We start from the raw sequence: 23,420 nt of genomic DNA, 5'->3' as shown, positions 1-23,420 counted from the left end.
TTACATCAGAATGCTGTTCACTGACTTCAGCTCTGGGTTCAATACAGTCCTCCCCACTGTACTGATCACTAAGCTCAGTGACCTGGGTATCTGCACCTCTGCAGATAGATTATGGACTTTCTTGTCAACAGACCGCAGTCTGTTAGGTTGGGCAAACGGGTATCTTCGACCCTCATTCTGAACACTGGCATCCCACAGGGCTGTGTTCTGAGTCCACTACTTTAATCCCTGTTCACCCATGACTGTGCTCCTCTGCATAAAGGCAACATCTTCATCAAGTATGAAGATGACTCTCACCATGGTCGGCCAGATCAGCAGCATGGTGTACCACCAACAACCTGATCCTTATCGCCATGAAGACTAAAAAGCACATAGTGGACTTTTGGAAATCTAACAGCAAGAGACACTCCCCAGTCTACATCAATGAAACTGAGGTAGATAGGTTCTCCAGCTTCAAGTTCATGGGAGTTCACATGCCACAACAGCACCTATACTTCTTGAGATGTCTTTAGAAATGTCATCTGTTCCTAGGGATTCTAACAAATGTTTACATGTGTATACTCACTTGTCAATTTTCCAAAATTGACCCCCTGAGGGTTAATTTTGTGCATCATGGCAGATTTTGGTGCTGATTTGAGACTTGGCGCATTAGTAAAACAACTGTTCAGTGCTAAAAAAATATTTTTTGGTGGAGTTTATTAATTACAATTTTTTAAGATATCTGAGTAAAAAAAAGGCGTCGTAAATAATCGAGTGTTGTGTAGAATGTTTTCATTTTGCTTAATTTTTGTTTTTAATGAATATGGTCAAACAGTAATGCGTGCTGCATTAATCACGCGTTAACAGAATTACACCACTGACGATTTTGTGTTAATTTTGACAGCTCTATTATTGATACAAAACTAATTTCAAATTTTGTTACCTAATAAATGCATCCAGGCTAAACATCCACCATATAGAACATAAGAAAATAAAAGATTATGATGATCAGGTGATCAGGAATGTTTCTGCTCTCAGTCATGTTTACATCGCTGACTCCCTCTGTCCCATCCACATTAACCCCATATGTTACTATGTTGCCTTCTGCCTTGTTCATTGTTATCTTCGTAAACTATTCTGTTTGTGGTGTGTGAGAGCCAGGAAATAATACACCAGCGGTAGATTGAAAAAGCCACGCAATGACAGGAAACAGGTTGATGGGCTGAAAATGGCACGCAGTGGGAAGAAAAAATATTGATCATGTCACCAAATAGATTAAAACTAAAGTAACGAGTCTGTTTCGAACATATAATGTAAAACGAATGGATATTTATGTAAAAGATATAATAAGTAAAAGTAAAAAGTAATATAAATGGTAAAGTATTGATACCAGACAAATCTACTTAAGTACAGTAGATTCTACTACAAAAGACTTTTGAGCACTTTATAGAAAGAAAAAATGTGGTTAATGTGATGACTGAACTCTACTGCAGGGTAACGAGAACAACATTTTGAGGGGAGGAAAAAAAAACCCCAGAAAGTGTCACATTTAACAGTGTCTGAGCAAAAGATTTCTTTCATTCAAAGCTTGTCCAGGCAAAAAAAAAAAAAAGTTAATATCTCATATTACTGTTTGTATACTGTTGATGACTTGGTTCATTTATCACTGATGAAAGAAGTCCTCTTGTTTTTTTATTCTTTCAGAAGAATTATTGCTTTTTTATTTGCTTATTGCTAAATACAAGAGGTACAAGATGTGAACCACAAGACATTTGTCAGGGCATTTGTTTGCACTCAGATACAAAAAAGAACATGCTAACCATCATTTGAGAAAAGAAAAAAAAAAAAAAAACATTGGCTGCGGAAATCCACAACCTGTTTTATCAGCAATCGTTTTTCCCCTCTTCATGCTCCAGCAATCAAATTATCCTGCCAGAGATCAAGGGTCATAAATCTTATTTTATTCCTTTCATGGCACACTCTTTTCTTGTCATATATTGTGTTAGGAGCTGAAAACAAGGTGGCTCTGCTCTTATCAGAGATTAAGATTGTATTATGTGATTCTGCAGCTCTTAGAAACCTTTTCCATGCTGAAGGGCACAACACAAAGGCAGATGGAATGGTGTGATGAAAGGTATTTGTGCAGAGAAATAAGGTTTTGAGATAGGAATCAGTTTTAAAGGACAAGTCGTGTTTGTATAAAACCCCTAGAGAGCTTTAACCTCTGCATCATTGAGAGCATCCTGACCAACTCCATCACTGTATGGTACGGAGGCTTTGAACGCAAAGCTGTACTATGCAATGACAATAAGGTTCTATCTATCTATCTATCTATCTATCTATCTATCTATCTATCTATCTATCTATCTATCTATCTATCTATCTATCTATCTATCTATCTATCTATCTATCTATACCTTACAGAAGATATATATACTGGAGAACACCAGGCAATGTAAAATATTGTATATTTGTCCTCTGTCCTTATTGACTTACATGTCAATTTTGTAAAATAAATAAATTGAAAATTGAATGGGAAGAAATGGCTGACTGACAAAAAATACACATTTACTATACTGGTTGGTGCTGCACTGTCACTGTATTTATTCTTTTATTGTGTTGTTTTTGTAATAAATAGTTCCGTATGTTTTTTGTTTTTTTCTCTTTACCTAGTGAAAATGTGCAAAACCCAATTTCAAAAGAATTTGGAACATTATGTAAAATGTAAATAAAAACAGAATGCAATGATTTGCAAATTTCATAAGTTAATATTTACATTTCTAATTATCTTTTTAAATAATTTTCAGCACTAATGGTGAAAATCCATCTGCAAGCTGCCCATTCTATAGGAATTAATTATACGTGACAATACCATCAGTCATGCAGAAGTTTGAATTTAGCACTGATAAAAAGCCAGATGGTCAATATCCTTTTTCCTAGTTTTAGGCCATGGTTTCCAAAAAGAATAAAACAATTTGATTCATTTGACCACAAAATATTACTCCACTTTGCCTTTTTAAATGAGATCTGGCCCAGAAAAGACAGAATGCATTGCTGGATCATCTTTACATATGGCTTTCTTACCTCCATTTGTGAAAGACATGGAAAATTGTGTTTAAAGACAATGATTTATAGAGTTGTTTCTGAGCCCATTCAGTGATTTCCATTACAGAATCATACCTGTTTTTAATGCAGTTCCACCTGGGAAGATCACAGGCATCCAATATTGATTTTTGCCCTTTGTTTCTTGTGCACAGAGATTTATCCAGATTCCTGGAGCTTTGGATGACATGTGCTGTAGATGATGGAATTCAAAGTATTTACAGTTTTGTGTTAAGAAACATTATTCTGTGTTTCATAAATTGTTGACATTTTTTCAGATTGGTGATTCTTTCCCCATTTTACCTTCTGATACTCTGCTTCTCTGACCTGTTGCTATTTAACTTAATTAGTTGCGAAATGTTCCACCAACTGTTTCTTTTCAGTAACACAACACTTACTTTTCCAGACTTTTGTTGTGTTTTTTGAGACGTGTTGCATCCATTAAATTCAAAATTCCTCAGTTCAAACACATGGTATGTTCTACTGTGAATAAAAGATGGGTTTATGAGATTTAAAAATAATTGCAAATGCATTGACTTTTTATTTAAATTTTACAGTGTCACAACATCTATGGAATTGGGGTTGTATGTACTGTAACATCTTGGAAGAATTTTTTTTTCATTTTACTGTTTACTAGAAAATAGGAGAGATCATTATGTGTAGTATGAAATGTATAGCATTATTTGGAAGAGAAAAAAAGAGGACATCACATCAATCAACACAGTGTCTCTTCCTGCTTTCTTTAACTTATGTCTCTGATCCCTTTTAATAAAACAAGCTGCTTCCTGGTGCCAGATTTATAAGCTTTTTTAAGATTGCAATTGCATCCTTATTTAAAAGTTTCCCCCCTCCACATCGGTTTTTATTGCAAAGTTAATTATTACAATACCATAAGTTAAACACTTTGGTATATGTTTAATGAGGATTATTATTTAAAATCTTACGGTCATAAATTCAACAAGACCAAATACAATAAGAGACATGTTGGGTTTGACTTTATAAACTTTAATTGAGAAGAATGGCTTCAGTGAAGCAGATAATGACTCATGGGTTACATTTCATCTACACAACCTGTCATTCAGACCGAACACACTTTTTAATTGCCTGAAAAAGGCAGAGCAGAAGAAGCTGAGTTACATGAGTCACCTTCATCGCGAATGAGTATGGCGTTTTAACGCAACTGGAACGAACCATTCATTTCCAGATCATGCATCTGAGGGCGTTACCATAACACTCCAAATAATTGCAGATTGCAATAATTAAGTTAAAGGCTTTCATGCATTTGGTTTTTTTTTCCTTTTACATTGATGATGCGGTTGCCTGAAGTAAACAGGGAAAGAGAAAGCACTTTGTGGTGGTTGCTGAATTATTACAAAACATAAGGAAGCAAATGCACACAGACAGTCCATCTGAGAGGTCACCATCCAATATACCTTCTAGATATTAAAACAAAAACATCACATTCAATTAGCCTGGGACATTTAAAAAATGAAATATCCTTTTCTCATGAAAGAAAATTTGTGGAGATATATTATGGTTCATCTTCAGATAGAATGTGTCGAAATGGAAATGCATTTAGTAACAAACCTAAAGACATTTTAATAACAAGTAAAATGCTGTTAAACTGGACAGATCGGCACACTGTATTTGGAATGGGTTACATGTGAAAAGACAATGGGTTACAAAAGTATTTCAGATTTAATCGCAATACCTGTTCAATAAGCCAACAATCACTGTCATGCTGTACAAGGTCAATTAGTGATATGACTCATATAACACAATCAAAACAGCTGTGCAGGTTTGAAACGCTTTAGCAAATACACTATCAGAAATTCTGATTGGAATGCACTTTTTATGTTTTGAGGCCTGAACATTAATAGCATTACACCTTTCTAGCTAGTCTGCACCTTGTCCCAGGCCATAGATCTGTTTCTTCCAACATTTGGAACATGACCAAAAAATAAAAAATAAAACCAATGGAAAAAACAAAGCAAAAAATGCTTAAAATTAAATCTTTTTTTCTTTGTTCTATTTCTTTTTTTTTTTTTCTTTAAATGAACCCCTTCTAAATGACAGAGAATTCAAAGATACAGTCAAAACAAGAAGTTTTCCTTATGCTGCCTTTTAATTAAAGCACTAATGAAATGACAGAGTTTCTTAAACTACAGTATGAGTGACGTATAGAAATTATTTTAAAAATCAACACCCTTATCCAGAAGTGCTGTGAGATTTGGGCCCATGTCCTGTTGCAGTGGATTATCATGCCACAGTTCACTCACAAGCACATGTACACACACTCAAACATATTCATCTTGTTCAGGTTTAAAACCATGGTTTGGATATGCATCCTACACCTACAGTTCACACACAAACACAATTACTCCTCGGTACAGACATTTCAGCAATTAAGATATATATTTACAATTTTTTTTTCAAACCCCTGATGAGCCTTGTTCAGTCTACAGAGGCTATAAGCACACATCTCTCGAATGTTCATTTCCTTTTATTTAAGGGCTTTGAAATCATATATTTAAAGTAAAATAATCTTTCTATTAATGATATGTTAATATGACCAACGAAATACTGAAATATATTAAGAAATTGATAGCTTATAAATTATTGCATATACATCTACTAGCTTGAAATAAATTGCTATATATTTTTTTCATTTTGCGCAACTTTGTTTAGTTTGTATTGAGTCGGCGTAGCAGAGGAGTTTGCTTTGACTGTATCGGTCAAGAAAAGGATTAGCTCAGAAACAAAAAAAAAGTTCTGCTGATTTGCAAACTACGCTAACTTGCAGATACTCATCTCTCATCAAATGTCACTTTTTACAGAGAACGCTGTGGAAAGAAAACTGCGAAGTCAATTAAGAGAAGATTATTGGTGTTACAGAATGAGCCGTCAACAGAATTAAAATTAAAGCTGAAACAGCCTTGTGTTTTGTAAATTGTAAATACAGATGTCACTCTACCCACAAGCAGCCATAAGCAGGGTAAGAGATATTATAAGGCATATTGAACTTTAGAGAACTCCTTTTGACACTGCTTCATGGTTAAGTCTATACTGAATCAGACAATCCTTAACATCCTTGTCCTATCTAGATTTCTGTATTGTCTTTTCTTCCAACATCGTTCAGTCCAGGTTGGGAATATTCGTTGTTGAGCATAGGAATTTGTAAAATAAGAGTCCTGTAAGGCGTAATCCAGTAAGAGTCCTCTTCACTGTGGTGAGTGAAGGCAGAGGAGAGATGGCGCTACAATCAGAGAGTTAGGCTGAGCAATGCCACCAGCAGCAGGACACAGAGGCTCAGAGATGAAGCTGATGAGACCCCTCCAGCTACAGACACAATCACATACACATAAAGGTTATAAAACATACACAAAACATAGTACCATTAAAACCAGATTATAGAATATGTTTGGATATATGCGCCATTTTGCCTCTTAACTTCTAACAGAATTATAGAAAGAGAAGAGTATGAAGAAGGTAAGGATCGGCTTGTGATCCAAAGGATACCACATCATATATTAAACATGGAGGCAGTGTCATGGCATGGGCATGGATGGCTGCCAGTAGAACTGGGTTACTAGTGTTCATTGTGGATGTGACTGCTTATGGAAGTAGCAGGATGAATTCTGAAGCATACAGAGCTATGCTTTCTGCTCAAGCAAACAAGCAGCAACTGGGTATTAAAAATAATTCTTATGTTTATGTGAGTTTGTCTAATTACTTTGTGCTTATGTAAATAGAGGGACTACAAATTACTGTAAATTTCTAAAAGATTACTGCTTTGTTTTTGTTAAACCCCCCCCCAAAATAAAGCAAAAAAATTGCCTCATTCCTAAACCATTATGGTGGTACTGACAAACAATGACAAAATTTGTGGCAAATCAGACTGCACACTAGAAAAAATATACTATAGTGGACAAATGACAGGAATCACAGAAGCGCACAAATCTAGTCAATGTTTTGCTGTAGTTTTACAACTGAAAATTTTGGAGTGGAAGAAGTATCCTGCACAGAGCCCTGACCTGTTCCCCAATGAACACCTTTGGGATGAACTAGTCTGAAACATTGACTGAACCCAAGACATCCTTTGGTGTATGACCTTACTAATGCTCTTATAGCTTACTGAACACAAATACTCATAACCATGGTGAAATGTGGACTGGACAATGAACCTTGACTTGGATGTTCAACAATTACATAAGTGTGATGGGCCAGTGTCTACAAACATTTGGCCATATAGTGTTAGCTGCATTTTTTGACTGTATGGAACCTGGGACATTCACAACCTCAGAATAGTTAATACATTCTAAATGCAATAATGTAAGCAAAATACTGCAGTTAGGGAAAAGGTCATATATCATTACAGGTTTCTCTTTCTCATACACCCTGTTATCTCCTTCTTCAGCTTACTAGCAGCTGTTCATACCCAAAGGTGCATGACACTGACAAATCACCACACTCTAACTGCAGTATGGGCATGATCCAACTTGAAATGTTCACATGAAGCAAAGCGTGTGAAAAGACAAACTGAAATATTGATTTTCTAATTTATTTGCCCTTTTGTAATTCATGCACTTTTACTTATCATCAGAAACCATTTAAATTTCCATTACCACCATCAATTAACTTAGCTCTGCATAAATAAATAAGTTGACATTTTCTAGAATTACGTAACATCACGTTAAATCCAAGAAGGTAAAGACTTTGCACATAGGGCTCATGTGACACGGATCTGACGGTTTTGACAGACAGCTTACCTGAGATGCGAACTTGAGCCACAGCGCCATCTCCTCCCTTGCTCTGTGCCCTCACCTCCACCAGGTAATCTCCATCTTTGTAAATAGGCAGGTCAATGGACTGCTTATTTGTGGTGTACAGTGTCCCGGTGCTGTGGCCCTCCTGTCTATAGAGAACCTTTAAAACGACATCAGACAAATAGCTTTAGGTGCAGAATTAGCCCATGTAATGATCAGACACATTTGGTTTTCAAAGTCACTCATGAGTCATACAGACAAAACAACATCTGGGACAGAAACTAAAGTTCACACACACACTTATTTATTTGAAATATATATTTTTTCAAATTATTAAACTCTATACAACTCTATAGCCATATTGTCTATACCTTATAGTTCTCCACAGCAGATTCATTGGCTAAAGCCTCCACATGCTGCCAGGCAACGTTGACTAAAGTTCCACTGGAGTTCAACTTTGTGCCGATTATTTTTGGTGGCCGACTTGGAGCTGAAAATAAAGAGCCAAAGACAAATATACCATATCTATCAACAAGAACAAGATCTGGGAATAGATCTACTTAAGAAAATAGGACCTTTATGCTTATGTTTGAGTCGTGGCTACTTTACTTGGTTAGTCTTCTATGCAATGTTATATAAAGATTTTAAAGTTAAAGTTTATGAAAAAGTATACCGTAATTTCCGGACTATAAAGCGCACCCATATATAAGCCGCACCCACTGAATTTTACAAATATTTAAATTTTTAACATAAAAAAGCAGCACCTGTCTACACTAATGTACTTTACACAGGCTTCAACGGAAGACACATTACACACGGTGTAACGGGTGAAATATGTTATGCTTCCTTTAGGAGCATAGCGGTATTTTGGGAAAAGACCGGCACAGCATTTTTCCGCAATTACTGCATGTGTTCAAGACGAGGATTATGTCCTTATTATTTTCTGATGCTCATTTCTAAGTTTCTTTGACTAATCCATAACGCTGTTGCCAAGAAAAATAAAAAAGCACGAGTTTCGGAAACCTGTCTGTGCTCATATGATTTCTGTTGCAACTGGAGTTAGCGAGCTCTCCCTTCACCCAGACTCAACGCGCTACAACGGCTTGTATCTAAACAGTAGCCGACCAAGAAAGTCATTGTTCACTGTCTTTCTTCTTCCTTTCACAACTATTTCTCTCAGGAGTTTATCTTTTGGCATCAACGTGCGTTTAAAAAACTTTTTTTCTCTCAATGACGTACAGCTTAGAACACAGGTGAGGTGTGTTTTTTTGTTTCCGTTCGGAAATTTTATGGGTCTAATGTTATGTCGCTCAGTTTTTTGGCTTGAAGTTTGTGAAACCGGGAAAAACCCAGGAAAAATTCATAAATTAGCCGCTTCGTTGTTTAAGCCGCGGGGTTCAAAACATAGGAAAAAAGTAGCAGCTTACATTCCGAAAAATACAGTATATAAAGTAAGCACAGCCTCAACCAGATTTTTGGATACAGTTTATTATAAAATATACTCTCTATGCCTCTTGAACAACTAAAAAGCACTAAAAATAAGATATACTGTAGAAATGCCAGCTCTGTCTGTGAATTCTGTCTCTGTCAGTTCTGTACCACTTACGTGCTTTCTTTGTGTAGATCTCATGTCTCTGGCTTGGTGGTCCATAACCTGCACCGTTGAAAGCACGCACTTCTATAACATAATGGGAATTGGGTTTCATGTTATCCAGGCGTGTCTGGTTATCTCTGCTGGAGATGCGCTGTGCTGAAGCCTCGTTCTCCATGGACTTCCTCCAATATCTCACCTGTCAAAGATAATATAAAGATTTAATATTAGCCAAGAATTGTTTTCCCTGCTAGAAGACCATATTCTAGCATTCCTTAAACAAATGGTAGTTATAACAAGTGCACAAGTGAACATGCATGAAGGGCAAATCACTTTATATTTGTACACTGTACACTCAATGTGCCTGCAACATTGTCAGACTAACCTGATATCCCTCAACTGTCTGCTGCGCGAGTGGCCGCCACCATACAATTGCTTCTGTCGCTGACAAGGTTCTGGCCTCTACAATGGTGGGAGCCTCTGAGGGTGCTGAGGATATACAGCATGTTAGATAGCACTTCAATCAATAGAAGCACATTCACACATAATTTTATGTGAATGAAAAATAAATCCCAGATTTACAGCATGGTCAAAACTTTGGACCCAACTATACATTCTATATAAACAAACCAATTTGGGACACCTGACTTTTCCAGCTATATGTGATTCTTCCCAAAACTGTTACCACAATGTTGGAGGCACACAATTGTATAGGATAGCATTACATTTTCCCTTAACCTAAACTCAGAGGCCTCAATCCTGTTACAGCATAAACATCTTTGGGATCAACCGGAAGGCTGACTGCACCCCAGGCCCCCTCACTCCACATCATTTTAGTAACGCCTTTAAGGCTGAATGAGCACAAATCTCAACAAGCACACTCCAAATTCTTCCAGGAAAAGAGAAGGTTATTATCACAAGCAAACGGGGACAACATGTAGAACGTGGGTTGTTTAAAAAAAAAAACATACAAATCTAACGGTCAGGTTTTCACAAACTTAAGTCTACTCTATATAGTGTATACCTGTTGTGTCCACCACCCTTCTGAAATATAAGAAAGAATTTTCATACTATGCTACTTTTGCTGCAGTAAACTGTGTGGGGAAAAGTAAGTCAGGGACATTCATTTATATGCATAAAGTTGTTAAGTTCATCATAATGATTACAATATCAACACATCTGAGTTTTTTAAAAAATCCAGATTTTCAACATGGCTCATCATTAAATTAAATAACACTGACTCTTCTTTTTGTAAAAAGATTTCCAAAAGTTTACATACTTACTCACTTAAAAAAAATCAAAAGTAAAAAATATAATTTTACTAAGTTACTTTATCTACCTGTTTAATTTTTGCAAATTTTCTGATCAATAAATTGTTGTTAAGACATTACAAGCTTAATAAATTGCAATTTTAGGCCTTTTTTCCAATGTATGTGTATAAATAGGGAGTAAATCAGTATATATTATCTAGCAAGGAATAGATTCATATGAAAACACTTTGCAGTGGGTTTGACCATACTGTAGATAGAAAGATCGCTTTTATTTATCCCAGTAGAAAATTCACATATCTCTGTACATATAAATAGAAAAAATTAAAAAAATTGAAATGTAATTTAGACAAGCAACATTATTAACATACAATAATTGAATTTGAAGATGTCAAAGCAGATGTGTGGACATTAGGGATGCGATAATTTGTGATTGTGACTGTTTCTCAAGCATTTTCTCTCAGCACCACTGAATATGACGTATCACAACACTTTGAGTTTCACTTTGTGAAAGGGACATGCGTTAGAAGTCAGAAGGCACATTTAAAGTCATGATTTGCTGTCTGTCTGACCCAAAGAAATAAAAGCAAGCTATCTGCACTATACTGAAATGCATAGCATCATATTTTTCCATTAAACTGTATTGCATTAAAAAGCATTGTGCTGACTCAAATGGAAATCGGATCGCACCGCATCGTAATGGGGTGAATAGTATTGCATCGCATGGGTAGCTGCTTCATTTGTACAGTTGTGTGAAAAAGTGTTTGCCCCCTTACTGTTTTTTTTTTGTTGCATGTTTGTCACACTTTAATGATTTAGATCATTAAACTAATACTTACTATTAGTAAAAGATAACACAAGTGAACACAACATGCAGTTTGGATTTTGTTTTCCCTCAATAATAAAAACCTTTATCTTTTACTGATATTTAAATTAGTTTGATGATCTGAAACATTAAAGTGGGAAAAACATGCAAAGAAATAAGAAATCAGGAAGGGGCCACTTTTTCACACCACTGTTACAAAAATTGCTATGTATCAGGATCTAAATCACCTCAGCCTTGGTTATGGAGATCCACAAATCTAGTGGACATGTTTGTGGCATTAGTAATAGTGTATGCTCCTCTAGTTTGACAGATTTGGCAAAGTTTTAGTCCAACCACTTGTCAGCTGCTAATATCATACACTAGGAACATTTTTAATATCATACTGCTTCCATACTCCAGACCTTCCAGATACACCAAATACTCCAATTTCTTTTTTTTGCTAACTAGGGATATTGTTGTTTTAAATAAGTGTTATTTTTTTTAAACACTCTATAGTCTATCCTGAGGCAACGAAATTTAATGAGAAGAGGAAGTAAGGCTTGATTAAGCAAATGTAATGTAAGTGGCATTTTATGAGAAACGGCCTTCTTAATTATCCATGTCTGTTGTAGATTGTTCGATACAAATTCGAGAGTCTCCACACAAACAATGCAATACGATACACTGAATTGGTACATCCTTCATACATATATAGCTCTAAGAATGACCGAGATATTGACCTAACATGATTTGGGAGTTTCTGATTTCACACAGCAGTATATACATTAATAGGTAAATAAAAGACTCTGATACTCACCATCCTGAGCAGAGTATATGACGGCGGTGAGACTATAGGGTCCCTCTCCTACACTGTTGAAGCCTTTTACTTTCACATCAAACTTAGTGGCTGGGGGAATTGAGGGGTCTTTGTGGATGTAGCGATTAGCGTTAGCGTCAGGCACGGTCACTTTATGCCACTGAACGCTATCCTGAGGCTTAAATGTGACAATGTAGCCGAAGTTACGTCCATTGTAGTACTGTGGCTGAACAGGCTGAAGATAGAACAAAAATCACACACTGTCAGGGCTTCTTTTACAACAAAATGTAATACAGGCTCATTACAGAAAAAATACAATACCGTCCATGTGATGGTAAGCTCTCTACTCGTTCCTCCACCTCCTCCTACATCTGAAGGAGCCACCTGAGGAGCTAAAATAAGAAAGAATTTTGAGATCGACAATCACGCATATCAACAGTGACAAACCCCATTATCATGTTTGTTTTTCATCCAAAAATCAACAACTATAATTATTCATTCATAACCTCATGCAAAACACCAATGTTATCAAAAACAGCACCTTAAATCTAATACAAGTTTATAAAAAGTGAAAAGGGACTCAATACAATCCCCAGAATTCCTCTTAACTATAGATCACCAGCTGAGAGGTTGAAAAAAATGTCATTTGGTTTACCAATAACTCCGAATATTTAAATAACTTGATGTAGTAAACAGCAGTCTGGAGGATAACACTGTGTAGAGGACTACACTCTACAATATTAACCTCTTAAAATACCCTGGGCTTCTTGTGCATTTTTGTGCATTTTTTCCAAAACTTTTGGGGCAACTATTGCTCTCGATGTCCAATTTTCATCAAAAGTCCCTCTTGTTAATCTGTCTGAACAAAATCCAAACAGCTATTAAATCCACATGAATATATTTGAGCTTGTGCAGTTTGCTACAGATGCAGTTTGAGAGCTCTGAATAGTGCACTCTCTGACCATCCAATGAATGGACGTGAAAATGCTAACGTCATTGGACGCCTTCTAAAGGGCCTCAGAGTGGCCAAATAGCAGTCTGATTTAGGTGACATGGATTGCTGAAATCTGATTGGGTAGGAAATCAAGCGTAAAATTAAATCCTAGGGCATACCCATTTCCAGCGTGGTGATTCTGCTTGATGGTTCGCTCGGTTCTCCTGTACCCAGAGTGTTTGTAGCGATGACTCGAAACTCATATTCAGTCCAAGGACGCAGTTGGACTACTGTGGACATCTCTGCGTTGCCTTCTACATTGCGAGGAGCTGAAACAACGAAAACATTAATGTATTACAATGGCCATTTCGAGGGATCAGTCAGTTTAAAAGAAGTCAATTAAAATCCATTTTTTTTAGCCACGTTATCAACCCAAGTTAAAAGAATTTGAAACTTAAGTCAAATCCAATGTGGATTGGTACTGTATGAAAGATGGAGTAGAGAAAAATATCACTGTTCTTTCTATACCACTGTTTCTGCTTTACACTTTAAATAGAAATGATATAACACACAAATACACGGTACGACCAAAAATATGTGGACACCTAAACATTATACACATGTGTTCTGGTTAAAGGTGAAAGAGCTTCATGCTTGTCACGTGTAAATGCTTTCTTTGCGTATCACAGTGATGTTAGGAAGCTGGTATATCCCACTTTTCTGTTATCATAACCTCCATTTTTATGGGAAGGTGTTCCACTAGATTTTGTATGGTGTCTGTTGGGATTTTAGATTATTCAGTTAGTGAGGTCTGGCCTCTACATCAGATGAGGAGGCCTGATGTGCAGACAGGGTTCCAGTTTGTCCCAAAGGTATTCAGTGGGATAAAGGACTGGGTTCTGTGCAGGACACTCAAGTCCTTTCACTTCAGCTTTGGCAAGCTATGATTTAATAAACCTGCTTTGTGTACAGAGGCATAATCATGCTGGAAAATGTTTTTGGCTTGTTTAGTTCCAGTGAAGGAAAATTGTAATATTGCAGCAGACAATGACATACGTTACAGTTGTGTGACCATCCGGGCTGCAAAACCTTAGGGAAGACTCTGTACACATGTTTTGTTATATGGACACCTGACCATTAAATTTTTATGTGCTTTTTGAACTTCACATTCCAAATTTGCTTCCAATTTTCTGTTATATTATCCTCCACTCTTCTGGGACGATGTTCCACAAGATTTCGTAGTGTGCTTGTAGACATTTGTGCTCATTCAGCAATAAGGGTGTTAGTAAAGTCAGGTACTGATGTAGAGTTTTTTGGAGTGCAGTAAAGGTTCCAATTCATCCCAAAAGTGTTTAATAGGGTTGGGATCAGAAAACAAATTGCAGGCCACTCAAAAGCTTCCATTCCAACCCATGGTAGACGATATCTTTATAGAGGTCACTTTGCATACAGGAGCATTGTCATGTTGGAACAGGTTAGGGTCTCCTAATTCAAATAATGGAAAAAATGCATCCAAAAAACAAACCACAACTGTATCCAAAGACAACTGTGTGCCTCCATTGTGGTAAAAGTCTGGGGAAGAACCACATAGGGCTGAAACAGTCAGATGTCACGATACTTTTCTCCATACAGTGTTTATTTAGATATAAATTATCAAGAATTAGGAGGAATTTTGATAAACCTAGGCATATACTGTCTTTAACAGGGCAAAATGTGTAACATCTATCAAAATGTTAGTACAAGTACTCACAGGTTACAGCATCTTTCCATTCCCCTTCGGATCTGGTCTCTCTGTATTGAATATTGTATTTGGATATGGGACTGAGATTATCTGTGCCGTGACTCCAGAAAAGCTTCACAGACTGCACACCAACCTCCTCCACACGCACTCCTCCTGGAGATCCTGGAGGCCCTGAGAGTGAAGTAACAAAATCTGCTCAGCACAAAACAGTTCCATCTGTATTTCCTTTATTAAGTAGTTCAAATCTTTGGGTTTAAATGTATCCCATAACACCCCATAACACACGACACATCACCTTAAAGTTAATATAATTCAAAATTGTGAAGGAAATGGAAATATCTATTTCTTGGCAATGCTTCTAACCTTTAAGTGCAAAATAAATAATGAGGAGCTGGAAACCTTGAAATACATCATTCATTACTAATATACAGTACATCAGTACAGCCTTTCAGACTCCACAGCAATTACTCTTCTGTAAAATAAACTCGAAAAGCTAAGTGCAAAGTTTTTGTCAAGCATTTATTTCTAATTTAATTTTTTCTACTTTCATCCAAGTAGAAAAATAAATAAATAAATCATACAATGGAAAAGTTTGTTAATGCTAGTCCTAGAACTCCCACTCAGGCTTGAATGTGTTGTAGTTACTCAGGTTTCAAAGTTGAACATTTTGCATACAAGTTAGCCTTTTGAAGCCTGTTTATTCCTTTTACTTATTAATCTAATAAAATAGGTGGGAGATAATGAACTACAATAATACTGTGAAAGCATTTCCTTTTATTTCAGCATGCTGTTTGAAGATCATTAGCTGTATATTATAGCCTTTTTTCCACGCACTAATTAATGCCATACTGCTAAACAATCTCACAGCTGCACAGGTCAAAGTTTTTACCACAAAAATAAAAGTGACAACTGAAATGTATCTATCAATCAGCATTAGCCTGTTTACTGAGTACAACCTCATCTATTTTTCTCATCACTAACATCATACATTATAACAGAGCAAAACCAGAAGTAGAATAGAATAGAATAGAATAGAATAGAATAGAATAGAATAGAATAGAATAGAATAGAATAAAATAGAACCTTTCTTTAACACTTTAATATATTTGTCCAACAAACACACACTGTTTTAGGGTACACATCTGTCCTGAATATTATTACACTGTAAGAAAGAATAAAATGGAGTGAGGAAATGGATGAATGTGAAGGCAAACAAACTCAAACAACATACTCATCTCTTCGAACATGCCTTTCCAAAACGGCGATGTTCTTACAAATAGTTCCAACCTCAAGACATTACAGTCACAGGCGCATTAGTTTGTCTTGTTAACAATCATTGTCTGAGGAAAGTTACTGCCTGGCAAGACCAAGCGTCTGCATAACTGCTTCATAACCACGAGAGAATAAAGAAAAGACTCAGACTCCATTATTGGTTGCTTTGTCAGTGCCAAATAAAATGGAGACACCAGCGTCTGATTTTTAACTTCAGCAAAAGCATACCTCATTGCACCACAAGCATTCTTTTTACCATGCTTTGTCCCAAATTTGATCAGTGGTCTATTCCCAATCACCGGCCAGTTCTTCTCTATCATACAACAGCCACTAAAAAGGTGAAAGTGCTTTTTACATGTACAGCAACTTTTGTTATTGTTATTATTTTTGTTCACAAATCCCAGCGATGTAAAGAAGCTGGGTCAGAGTGTAGGGTCAGCCATATCACAGCGCCCCCTGGAGCACAGAGGGTTAAAGCAGCTTGGCAATAAAGAGAGGCCCTGACCTTCCACCCGTGACTGACTAATGTCACTCTGATTGACGGTGGAGATGATACCATTCCTCTTGAGCACAATTTGTCAGTTTTGCTAACTCGGCTTCTGGGATTCAAAATCGAGTTTACAAATGCTCCAAAAGCAGATTTACATATCCTGATAAATGACTGTCTGTAATTCTGACTCATTGTATCCAGTAAAAAACAAGAGTTTTCCTTGTGTGTGAGTGTGTGTGTGTGTGTGTGTGTGTGTGTGTGTGTGTGTGTGTGTGAAAGGTTTGGTACCTCGTACTACCAGTTCAGCGAAAACTGTGACATTGTCCACAGGTGTCTGGGCCGTGCAGGTGTAGATTCCTGCGTGCCTCAGCTGAGTCTTCTTAATCAGCAGCTCACAGTTGGACACACCTGCCTGACTGTCCTGCGCACACACACACACACACACACACACACACACACACACACACACACACACACATTTATCTTACTATCCCTGTCAGTACTTTCCACTGGCCTAATTATTTTTGCAGCTTATTTAAACCACACCTGTACATAACTCTAACCTTAACCTCAGTAACCAAATAAAACACACACTCTCACACACACACACACACACACACACACACACACACACACACACACACACACAAAGGAAAGCTGCTTATATTTTTTTTGCATTCATTTTACTTAACTTTACTGAAATGCACATTCATTCAAAACAGTCCATTATTGTGCCAATACTATAATTAATAGCCTTTAAATAAAATAAAATGAATTATTTAATTCTTATTAAAACGGTGAAGGTTTTTAAGTACATTTATCTTGATCCTATTTATAGGAACAATCTATCACTGTGAGGAAATTATACTTCGGACTACTGGAATGTCATGCAACTGTACCAAAGCAAAAACATCTTAAAACAAAAAATCCACTAAGATCAGGGAAAAAAGTGAAACAGGCCTCAGTGAATGAACCATCAGTATCCCACTGTAATCTAAGTAGAAGCAGATGGAAGATAAGTACAGACAGGAGATACTGGACTGTTTAAAAGTGTAAAATGCTTAAACGGCACTTCTCAAACCCAGTAATGCCTTTTAACCGGGGCACATTGGGTACCTATTTATAAACTGAACTGCCATTTTCATTTATAATAGCTTAAGTCAGTGTGATTTTATGACCTTAAGAATACACAGTACAACACAAAAGGCTCCATTGTGAAAACAGTAACAAACTAAAAGGTACCTGCTGAACAATTAAATAAAGGACAAAAAGACACCCAGAAGACTTAAAGCTTGGTGCAGCTCAAATGTGAATGTCTACTGTGGATTGTTTAATCTCTTGTGTTTGGGCTCTTACAATTGTGTGCTGGAAGAACCCTTCCTCCTTGTCAAAGTCAATGGCATGGCCATTAAGTGACCAGATGAAGGTGATGTCGAGGCTCGAGTCATGTGATGCAGCACACTGCATCCTGGCGTTTTCACCCACGCTCACATCAGCATTTGAGGGAGCCAACGTGATCTTAGTGGCATCTGAATTAGAAGCGTAAAACAAATTGATTTACATATTAAGCAACTTAGTAAAGTATGGAAGCCTGTTTCCACCAAAAAGCTTTTTTTTTTTGCCTAATTGAAACTTTTTTCTCGCAATCCTGACTTTATTTCTCGCAATTCAGACTTTATTTCTGCCGAATGCGACTTTATTTATCGCAATTCCGACTTTTTCTTGCAATTCTAACTTTATTTAGGCAAACCTTTTGATGTGGCAGAAACAGGCTTCCTTAGTAAAGAAAGCTTATGATAATTTAAATTATCATAAAAATGTATTAATTATCATGTAATTCACATTCTCTTCCAAAAGAAAGACTAGAGCAATAAGACCAATCAGCAGCTGGCTGTCTCTGCTTTCTGTATTATGCCCTTTCCACCAGCAGAGGGCAGACCAGAATTGGGCATTAATCATCATCCTGGGTGTTGACCAAGAATCACGATTCTCTTCAATTCATTTCATATCTCCATCACCCTCAGACTACTGTGTTTATCACTGCACAGATATCTCTAGTTTAAAGGCTCTATAATGCATTATGCAGCACACACCTTTCTATGACCGATTTGGTTTGAATTGCAACTTCTTACCTGTGACTGACAGCGATCCAGTGCTGTTAGCTTTGCCCCTGTCATTCTCAGCAAAGCATGTGTACTTTCCCTCATCTGACTTGGTAACGTTGTGGATCTCCAGACTCCCATCGTTCCAAATGAAAATCCTGCAACCATTACATTGGGTTTCAGTTTTGTTTAATTGTGGAAATGCATAAGCTGTTTTATGTCAATACAGTAGTTGTATAAAGTCTGTATTTTAAAGAATGCAATTTGTGTATTTACTTTTATTTAAAGATGACAAAAGTTGTATCTGTGAAAGAACAGCCTAAAGCCAATGCTATACTAATTTCTTATGTCTCTGAAACAGAAAGAGTTCCCCCAGTCTGTGACTGTTCTAAATAGCATATGGTTGTTCTGTCACTGCACGAAGCATCAGTTTGGTTTTCAGGTTCACTGATTGCCCATTTGTTTGTGAACATTGACAGAAATGTTTGACTGTAAACTCAAATCTGACACCTCATTCTCCATTAGTTCTTGGAAAAATTTACCAAAAGCAAAACCAGCATTTCTCCCTTTTGTGTTATTGTGCTTTATTTATTAGTCTCTAACACTAGATGGCATGATGCGTGTGAAATGTCTGATTCACATTGTGGACCTCAGTACAGGTAGTCCATGACAATATATATATATATACAGTGGAACCTCGGAGCTCGCGGCCTCAGCACTCGCGACCTCGCATGCTCGCGACTTTCATTTCGACCGGCGACTCTCATTCAGATCGGCTCGTGAGCAACCGCGAGCTGCTCAAAACGCTAGTTTTAACATTTCTAATCAAGGTTTATCTCATTAAAATTGTCTAAAAAATGCTTTAAAACTATTTTTATTATGTATGGAGTGAAATAGTGTTATTTACTCATTTAAATCGATTTTGTATAGTGTTCTTTGGGTTTTTAATGGGTTGGAAGGGGCGTATCAAAAGGTCGCGAAAATTCGGAACTTGCGACCGGTCTTGGTCCCTAACCCTCGCGAGCTCCGAGGTTCCACTGTGTATATATATATAATCATTGTAAAATAAAAAAAAATTTAAATTTTAAACCATCGTAACTCAGGGACCAACTGTATCTGCATTTCACATAGTTCAAACACAGAAAGATCACTCTGGTCACATGTTCAAAATCTTTTGTGGAGAATGTTCTTGTATTGCTCCCAATTATCATCTGCACTTGTAAAGTGACAAAAGTTGCATCATGGACTATATGGTTACACCAAAACAAGCTTTTTAACATTTATAGCATTTGTATTTAAGAAATTCTGATGCCAGTATTGCACAACAAAATTGTGACTGAAGTGTATTGTCACACCCTTTATTTGTATATTTTTGCTATGTGCAAAAAAAAAAAACATCGCAAAGTGCGCCAGCATTTCAAAAACGCACCTTTAAACGCAAACTGTTTTTAAAAAATGGCAAACCTTTTAAAAGAGATGTCATGCAATGCGAGGCAGGATAAAAAAAAAACCTGTAGCAGCAGTTCAAAAGTAACCTGCCACAAAACCAAGTCACAGAGCGATGAAGTCTGCTCAGCTCAGAGCACCCTCACAGACCCACCAAGTTCTTTTCCAAATATTTGCTGGAAGTTTTTATTTTTTTCTTTCATTGTTTGAAATATACCACCAGCTTCTTTTTTTTTTAATAAATCAAGTCACACTGTGATATTCCACTGAACTTTTCCACAATCTCCAGAATAAGATCAAATCATCTATGGAGATGAATAGCACGGTTATAATAATCTCCTGTGAAAAGGCTTATCTCTTACCTGCTGGAATTAGAGAGCAGCTCTGTGCCTTTGCTCCAGGAAAATATGGGTTTGGGAGCTGCTTTCGGTTTGCACTCAATCACTACACGGCCATTCTTTGCTCCCAGCAGCCTCTGCTTAACCGGGTTGAACTCAAATGAAGGGGCGCCCACTGACAACACAAAACATCAAATCATTTTTAAGGGCCTTATAAAGTCTACCTAGATGCTAAAGGCTAATCTACTTTTCCTGAACATGTGCAAAGCTATCAGCAAAGATGAGCAACTTAACCTACAATAATAAGGAAGGAAGCACCTTGTATAAGTATTCAACCCCTCATTTACATTATTCCATATTGTGTAATGTTACAAGCTGACTCTTGGCACATAGCATCTCTTAATCCTTTTTTACCCAGTCACTGAGATTTGGTGCATTTGAAACATTTTAATAATAGATTTATTAATGCTCTTACAGCTTTTCAATCTTCAAGATTTTTTTATTATTCAAGCCCTGGAAAATTCTCTAGAATTTTTCCTGAACTTGGTCTTTCTTTTTCTTCATGATCTGGAAACAGCTGTATACGGGTGCATCTTAATAAATTAGAATACCATTAAAAAGTTGATTTATTTTAGTAATTTATTACAGTGAAACTCATATATTATACAGATTCATCCCACACAGACTGATATATCTTGTGTTTATTTCTTTTAATTTTGGTGATTATGACTTAAAGCTAATGAAAAGCCAAAATCTCAGAAAATTGTAATATATGGGGAAAATTTTGATATTGGAGACTCGTGGTGTCACACTCTAATCATCTAATTGAATCCCAACAAAGGTTTCCTGAGCCTTTAAATGGCTCAATCTGGTTCAGGCTACACAATCATAGGGGGAGACTGCTGACTTGACAGTTGTCCAGATGATGATTATTGACACCCTGCACGTGGAGGGAAAGACACAAAAGGTCATCGCTAAAGAAACTGCTGTTTACAAGAACATTACTAATAAGTTGAATGGAAGGAAATAAAGTGGTAGAAAAAGGTGAAACGAAGCCCATTCAAGAATTTGGGGGAGATTCACAAAGAGTGGACTGCAGCTGAAGTCATTGCTTCAAGAGCCACCATGCACAGACGTATCCATGGGCTACAACTGATGCATTCCTTGTGTCAAGCCACTCCTGAACCAGAGACAACGTCAGAGGTGTCTTACCTGGGCAAAGGACAAAAAGGACTGGACTGTTGCTCAGTGGACCAAAAGCATATTTTCAGATGGGAGAAAAGAAAATTTTGCATTTCATTTGGCAGTCATGGTCCCAGAATCTGGAAGAAGAGAGGAGAGGCACAGAATCCAAGTTGATTGAGGTTCAGTGTAAAGTTTGCACAGTCAGTGGTGGTTTGGGGAGTCATGTCATCTGCTGGTGTTGGTCCACTGTGTTTTATCAAGTCCAAGGTCAGTACAGCCGTCTACCAGGAAGTCGTAAAGCACTTCATGCTTCCCTCTTCTGACCAGCTTTATGGAGATGCTGATTTTATTTTCCAGCAGGATTTGACACCTGCGTACACTGTCAAAAGCACCAAACGTTGGTTAAATGACCATGGTGTAAGTGTGCTTGACTGGCCAGCAAACTCAGCAGTCCTGAACCTCATAAAGAATCTATGTGGTATTGTCAAAAGGAAAATGAGAAACAAGAGACTAAAAAATGCAAATGAGCTGAAGGCCACTGTGAAAGAAAGCTGGGCCAGTGCCACAGAGAGTAATTAAAGCAAAATGAGCACCTACCAACTATTGAGTACATATACAGTAAATGAACATACTTTCCACAAGGCCAACAATTTACTTAAAATATGAAGTCCTATGAAGTATTCTGATTTGTTGAGAGTAAATTGGTGGGTTTTTATTAAATGTAAGCCAAAATCATCAAAACTAAAATAAATAAACACTTTATATATATATCAGTCTGTGTGTGATGAATCTGTATAATATGAGTTTTACTTTTTGTGTTGAATTGCTAAAATAAATCAACTTTTCAATGATATTCTTATTTATTGAAATGCACCTGTATATTAGGATCATGTGACACACAGGTTGACTCCATTCCTATATGTGGAAAGTGGTATTGTAGCTCACAGTGGTAAACGAAGTACACAAACCATGTACTTGAGTAAAAGGACAAATTTCTTTTGGCAGATGCCCTTATTCAAAGCGAATTATTAAAGAGCACTTGAGGTTCAAGGCCCTTGCTCAGGGGCGAAGTATCCAACCTTCTGATCTAGAGTCCAATGCCTTAAACACTGAGATAGCACCTCACTATACCAATATTATGGACAGGTGTCCATAAACGTTCGTACATATGGTATAGACGATGCTACAAAATTTTGTTTTTGGTGAAACTAAAACTACATTCGCTCAGACCAAACCATGTACTTGAGTTAAAGTAGAGATACACTGTAAAATATGACTCCAGTAAAGTGCTCCCTTTAAAGTTTCACTTGGGTAAAAGCACAAAATATTTGCCTTTAAATGTACTTAAGTATCCAAAGTACTATTTCTATTATTTACTTATTTTTATTTATCTATTTATATTTATCTATTATTTATTTTTATCTCTTGCTTTATCAACTCACATACACATTTATCAATGTAAAAAGACTCTGTTACCCTTAGCACACCAATCTATTAATAGAATGATATTAATGAGTCAAACCTTGATTGATATCTATTAAAATTATCATAAACCCAAAACCTTCTTCTGAAAAACAAATAAGC

At 36.8% G+C, this 23,420-nt stretch overlaps 1 protein-coding gene across 2 annotated transcripts in view; it reads right to left on the bottom strand.

Moving 5' to 3' along the window:
- Nucleotides 1–4,065: 4,065 nt before the first annotated feature.
- Nucleotides 4,066–23,420, bottom strand: part of cntn1a (contactin 1a) — a 71,193-nt gene continuing 51,838 nt past the window's right edge. For both annotated transcript variants that reach the window (XM_046859598.1, XM_046859599.1), the window contains exons 12-24: nucleotides 20,676–20,826; nucleotides 18,898–19,025; nucleotides 18,122–18,294; nucleotides 17,054–17,186; nucleotides 15,013–15,174; nucleotides 13,442–13,591; nucleotides 12,650–12,720; nucleotides 12,329–12,563; nucleotides 9,824–9,927; nucleotides 9,454–9,637; nucleotides 8,219–8,337; nucleotides 7,851–8,007; nucleotides 4,066–6,420 (exon numbers count right to left, since the gene is read on the bottom strand). In XM_046859598.1, coding sequence (XP_046715554.1) covers nucleotides 6,344–6,420; nucleotides 7,851–8,007; nucleotides 8,219–8,337; nucleotides 9,454–9,637; nucleotides 9,824–9,927; nucleotides 12,329–12,563; nucleotides 12,650–12,720; nucleotides 13,442–13,591; nucleotides 15,013–15,174; nucleotides 17,054–17,186; nucleotides 18,122–18,294; nucleotides 18,898–19,025; nucleotides 20,676–20,826 — 1,844 coding nt within the window. In that variant the 3' untranslated portion in view covers nucleotides 4,066–6,343. The remainder of the gene's footprint in view (nucleotides 6,421–7,850; nucleotides 8,008–8,218; nucleotides 8,338–9,453; nucleotides 9,638–9,823; nucleotides 9,928–12,328; nucleotides 12,564–12,649; nucleotides 12,721–13,441; nucleotides 13,592–15,012; nucleotides 15,175–17,053; nucleotides 17,187–18,121; nucleotides 18,295–18,897; nucleotides 19,026–20,675; nucleotides 20,827–23,420) is intronic.

Source organism: Silurus meridionalis, chromosome 10, assembly GCF_014805685.1.
Source record: "Silurus meridionalis isolate SWU-2019-XX chromosome 10, ASM1480568v1, whole genome shotgun sequence".
In the NCBI taxonomy this organism is placed as follows: Eukaryota; Metazoa; Chordata; class Actinopteri; order Siluriformes; family Siluridae; genus Silurus; species Silurus meridionalis.
This window is presented reverse-complemented; position numbering and strand designations above follow the sequence as displayed.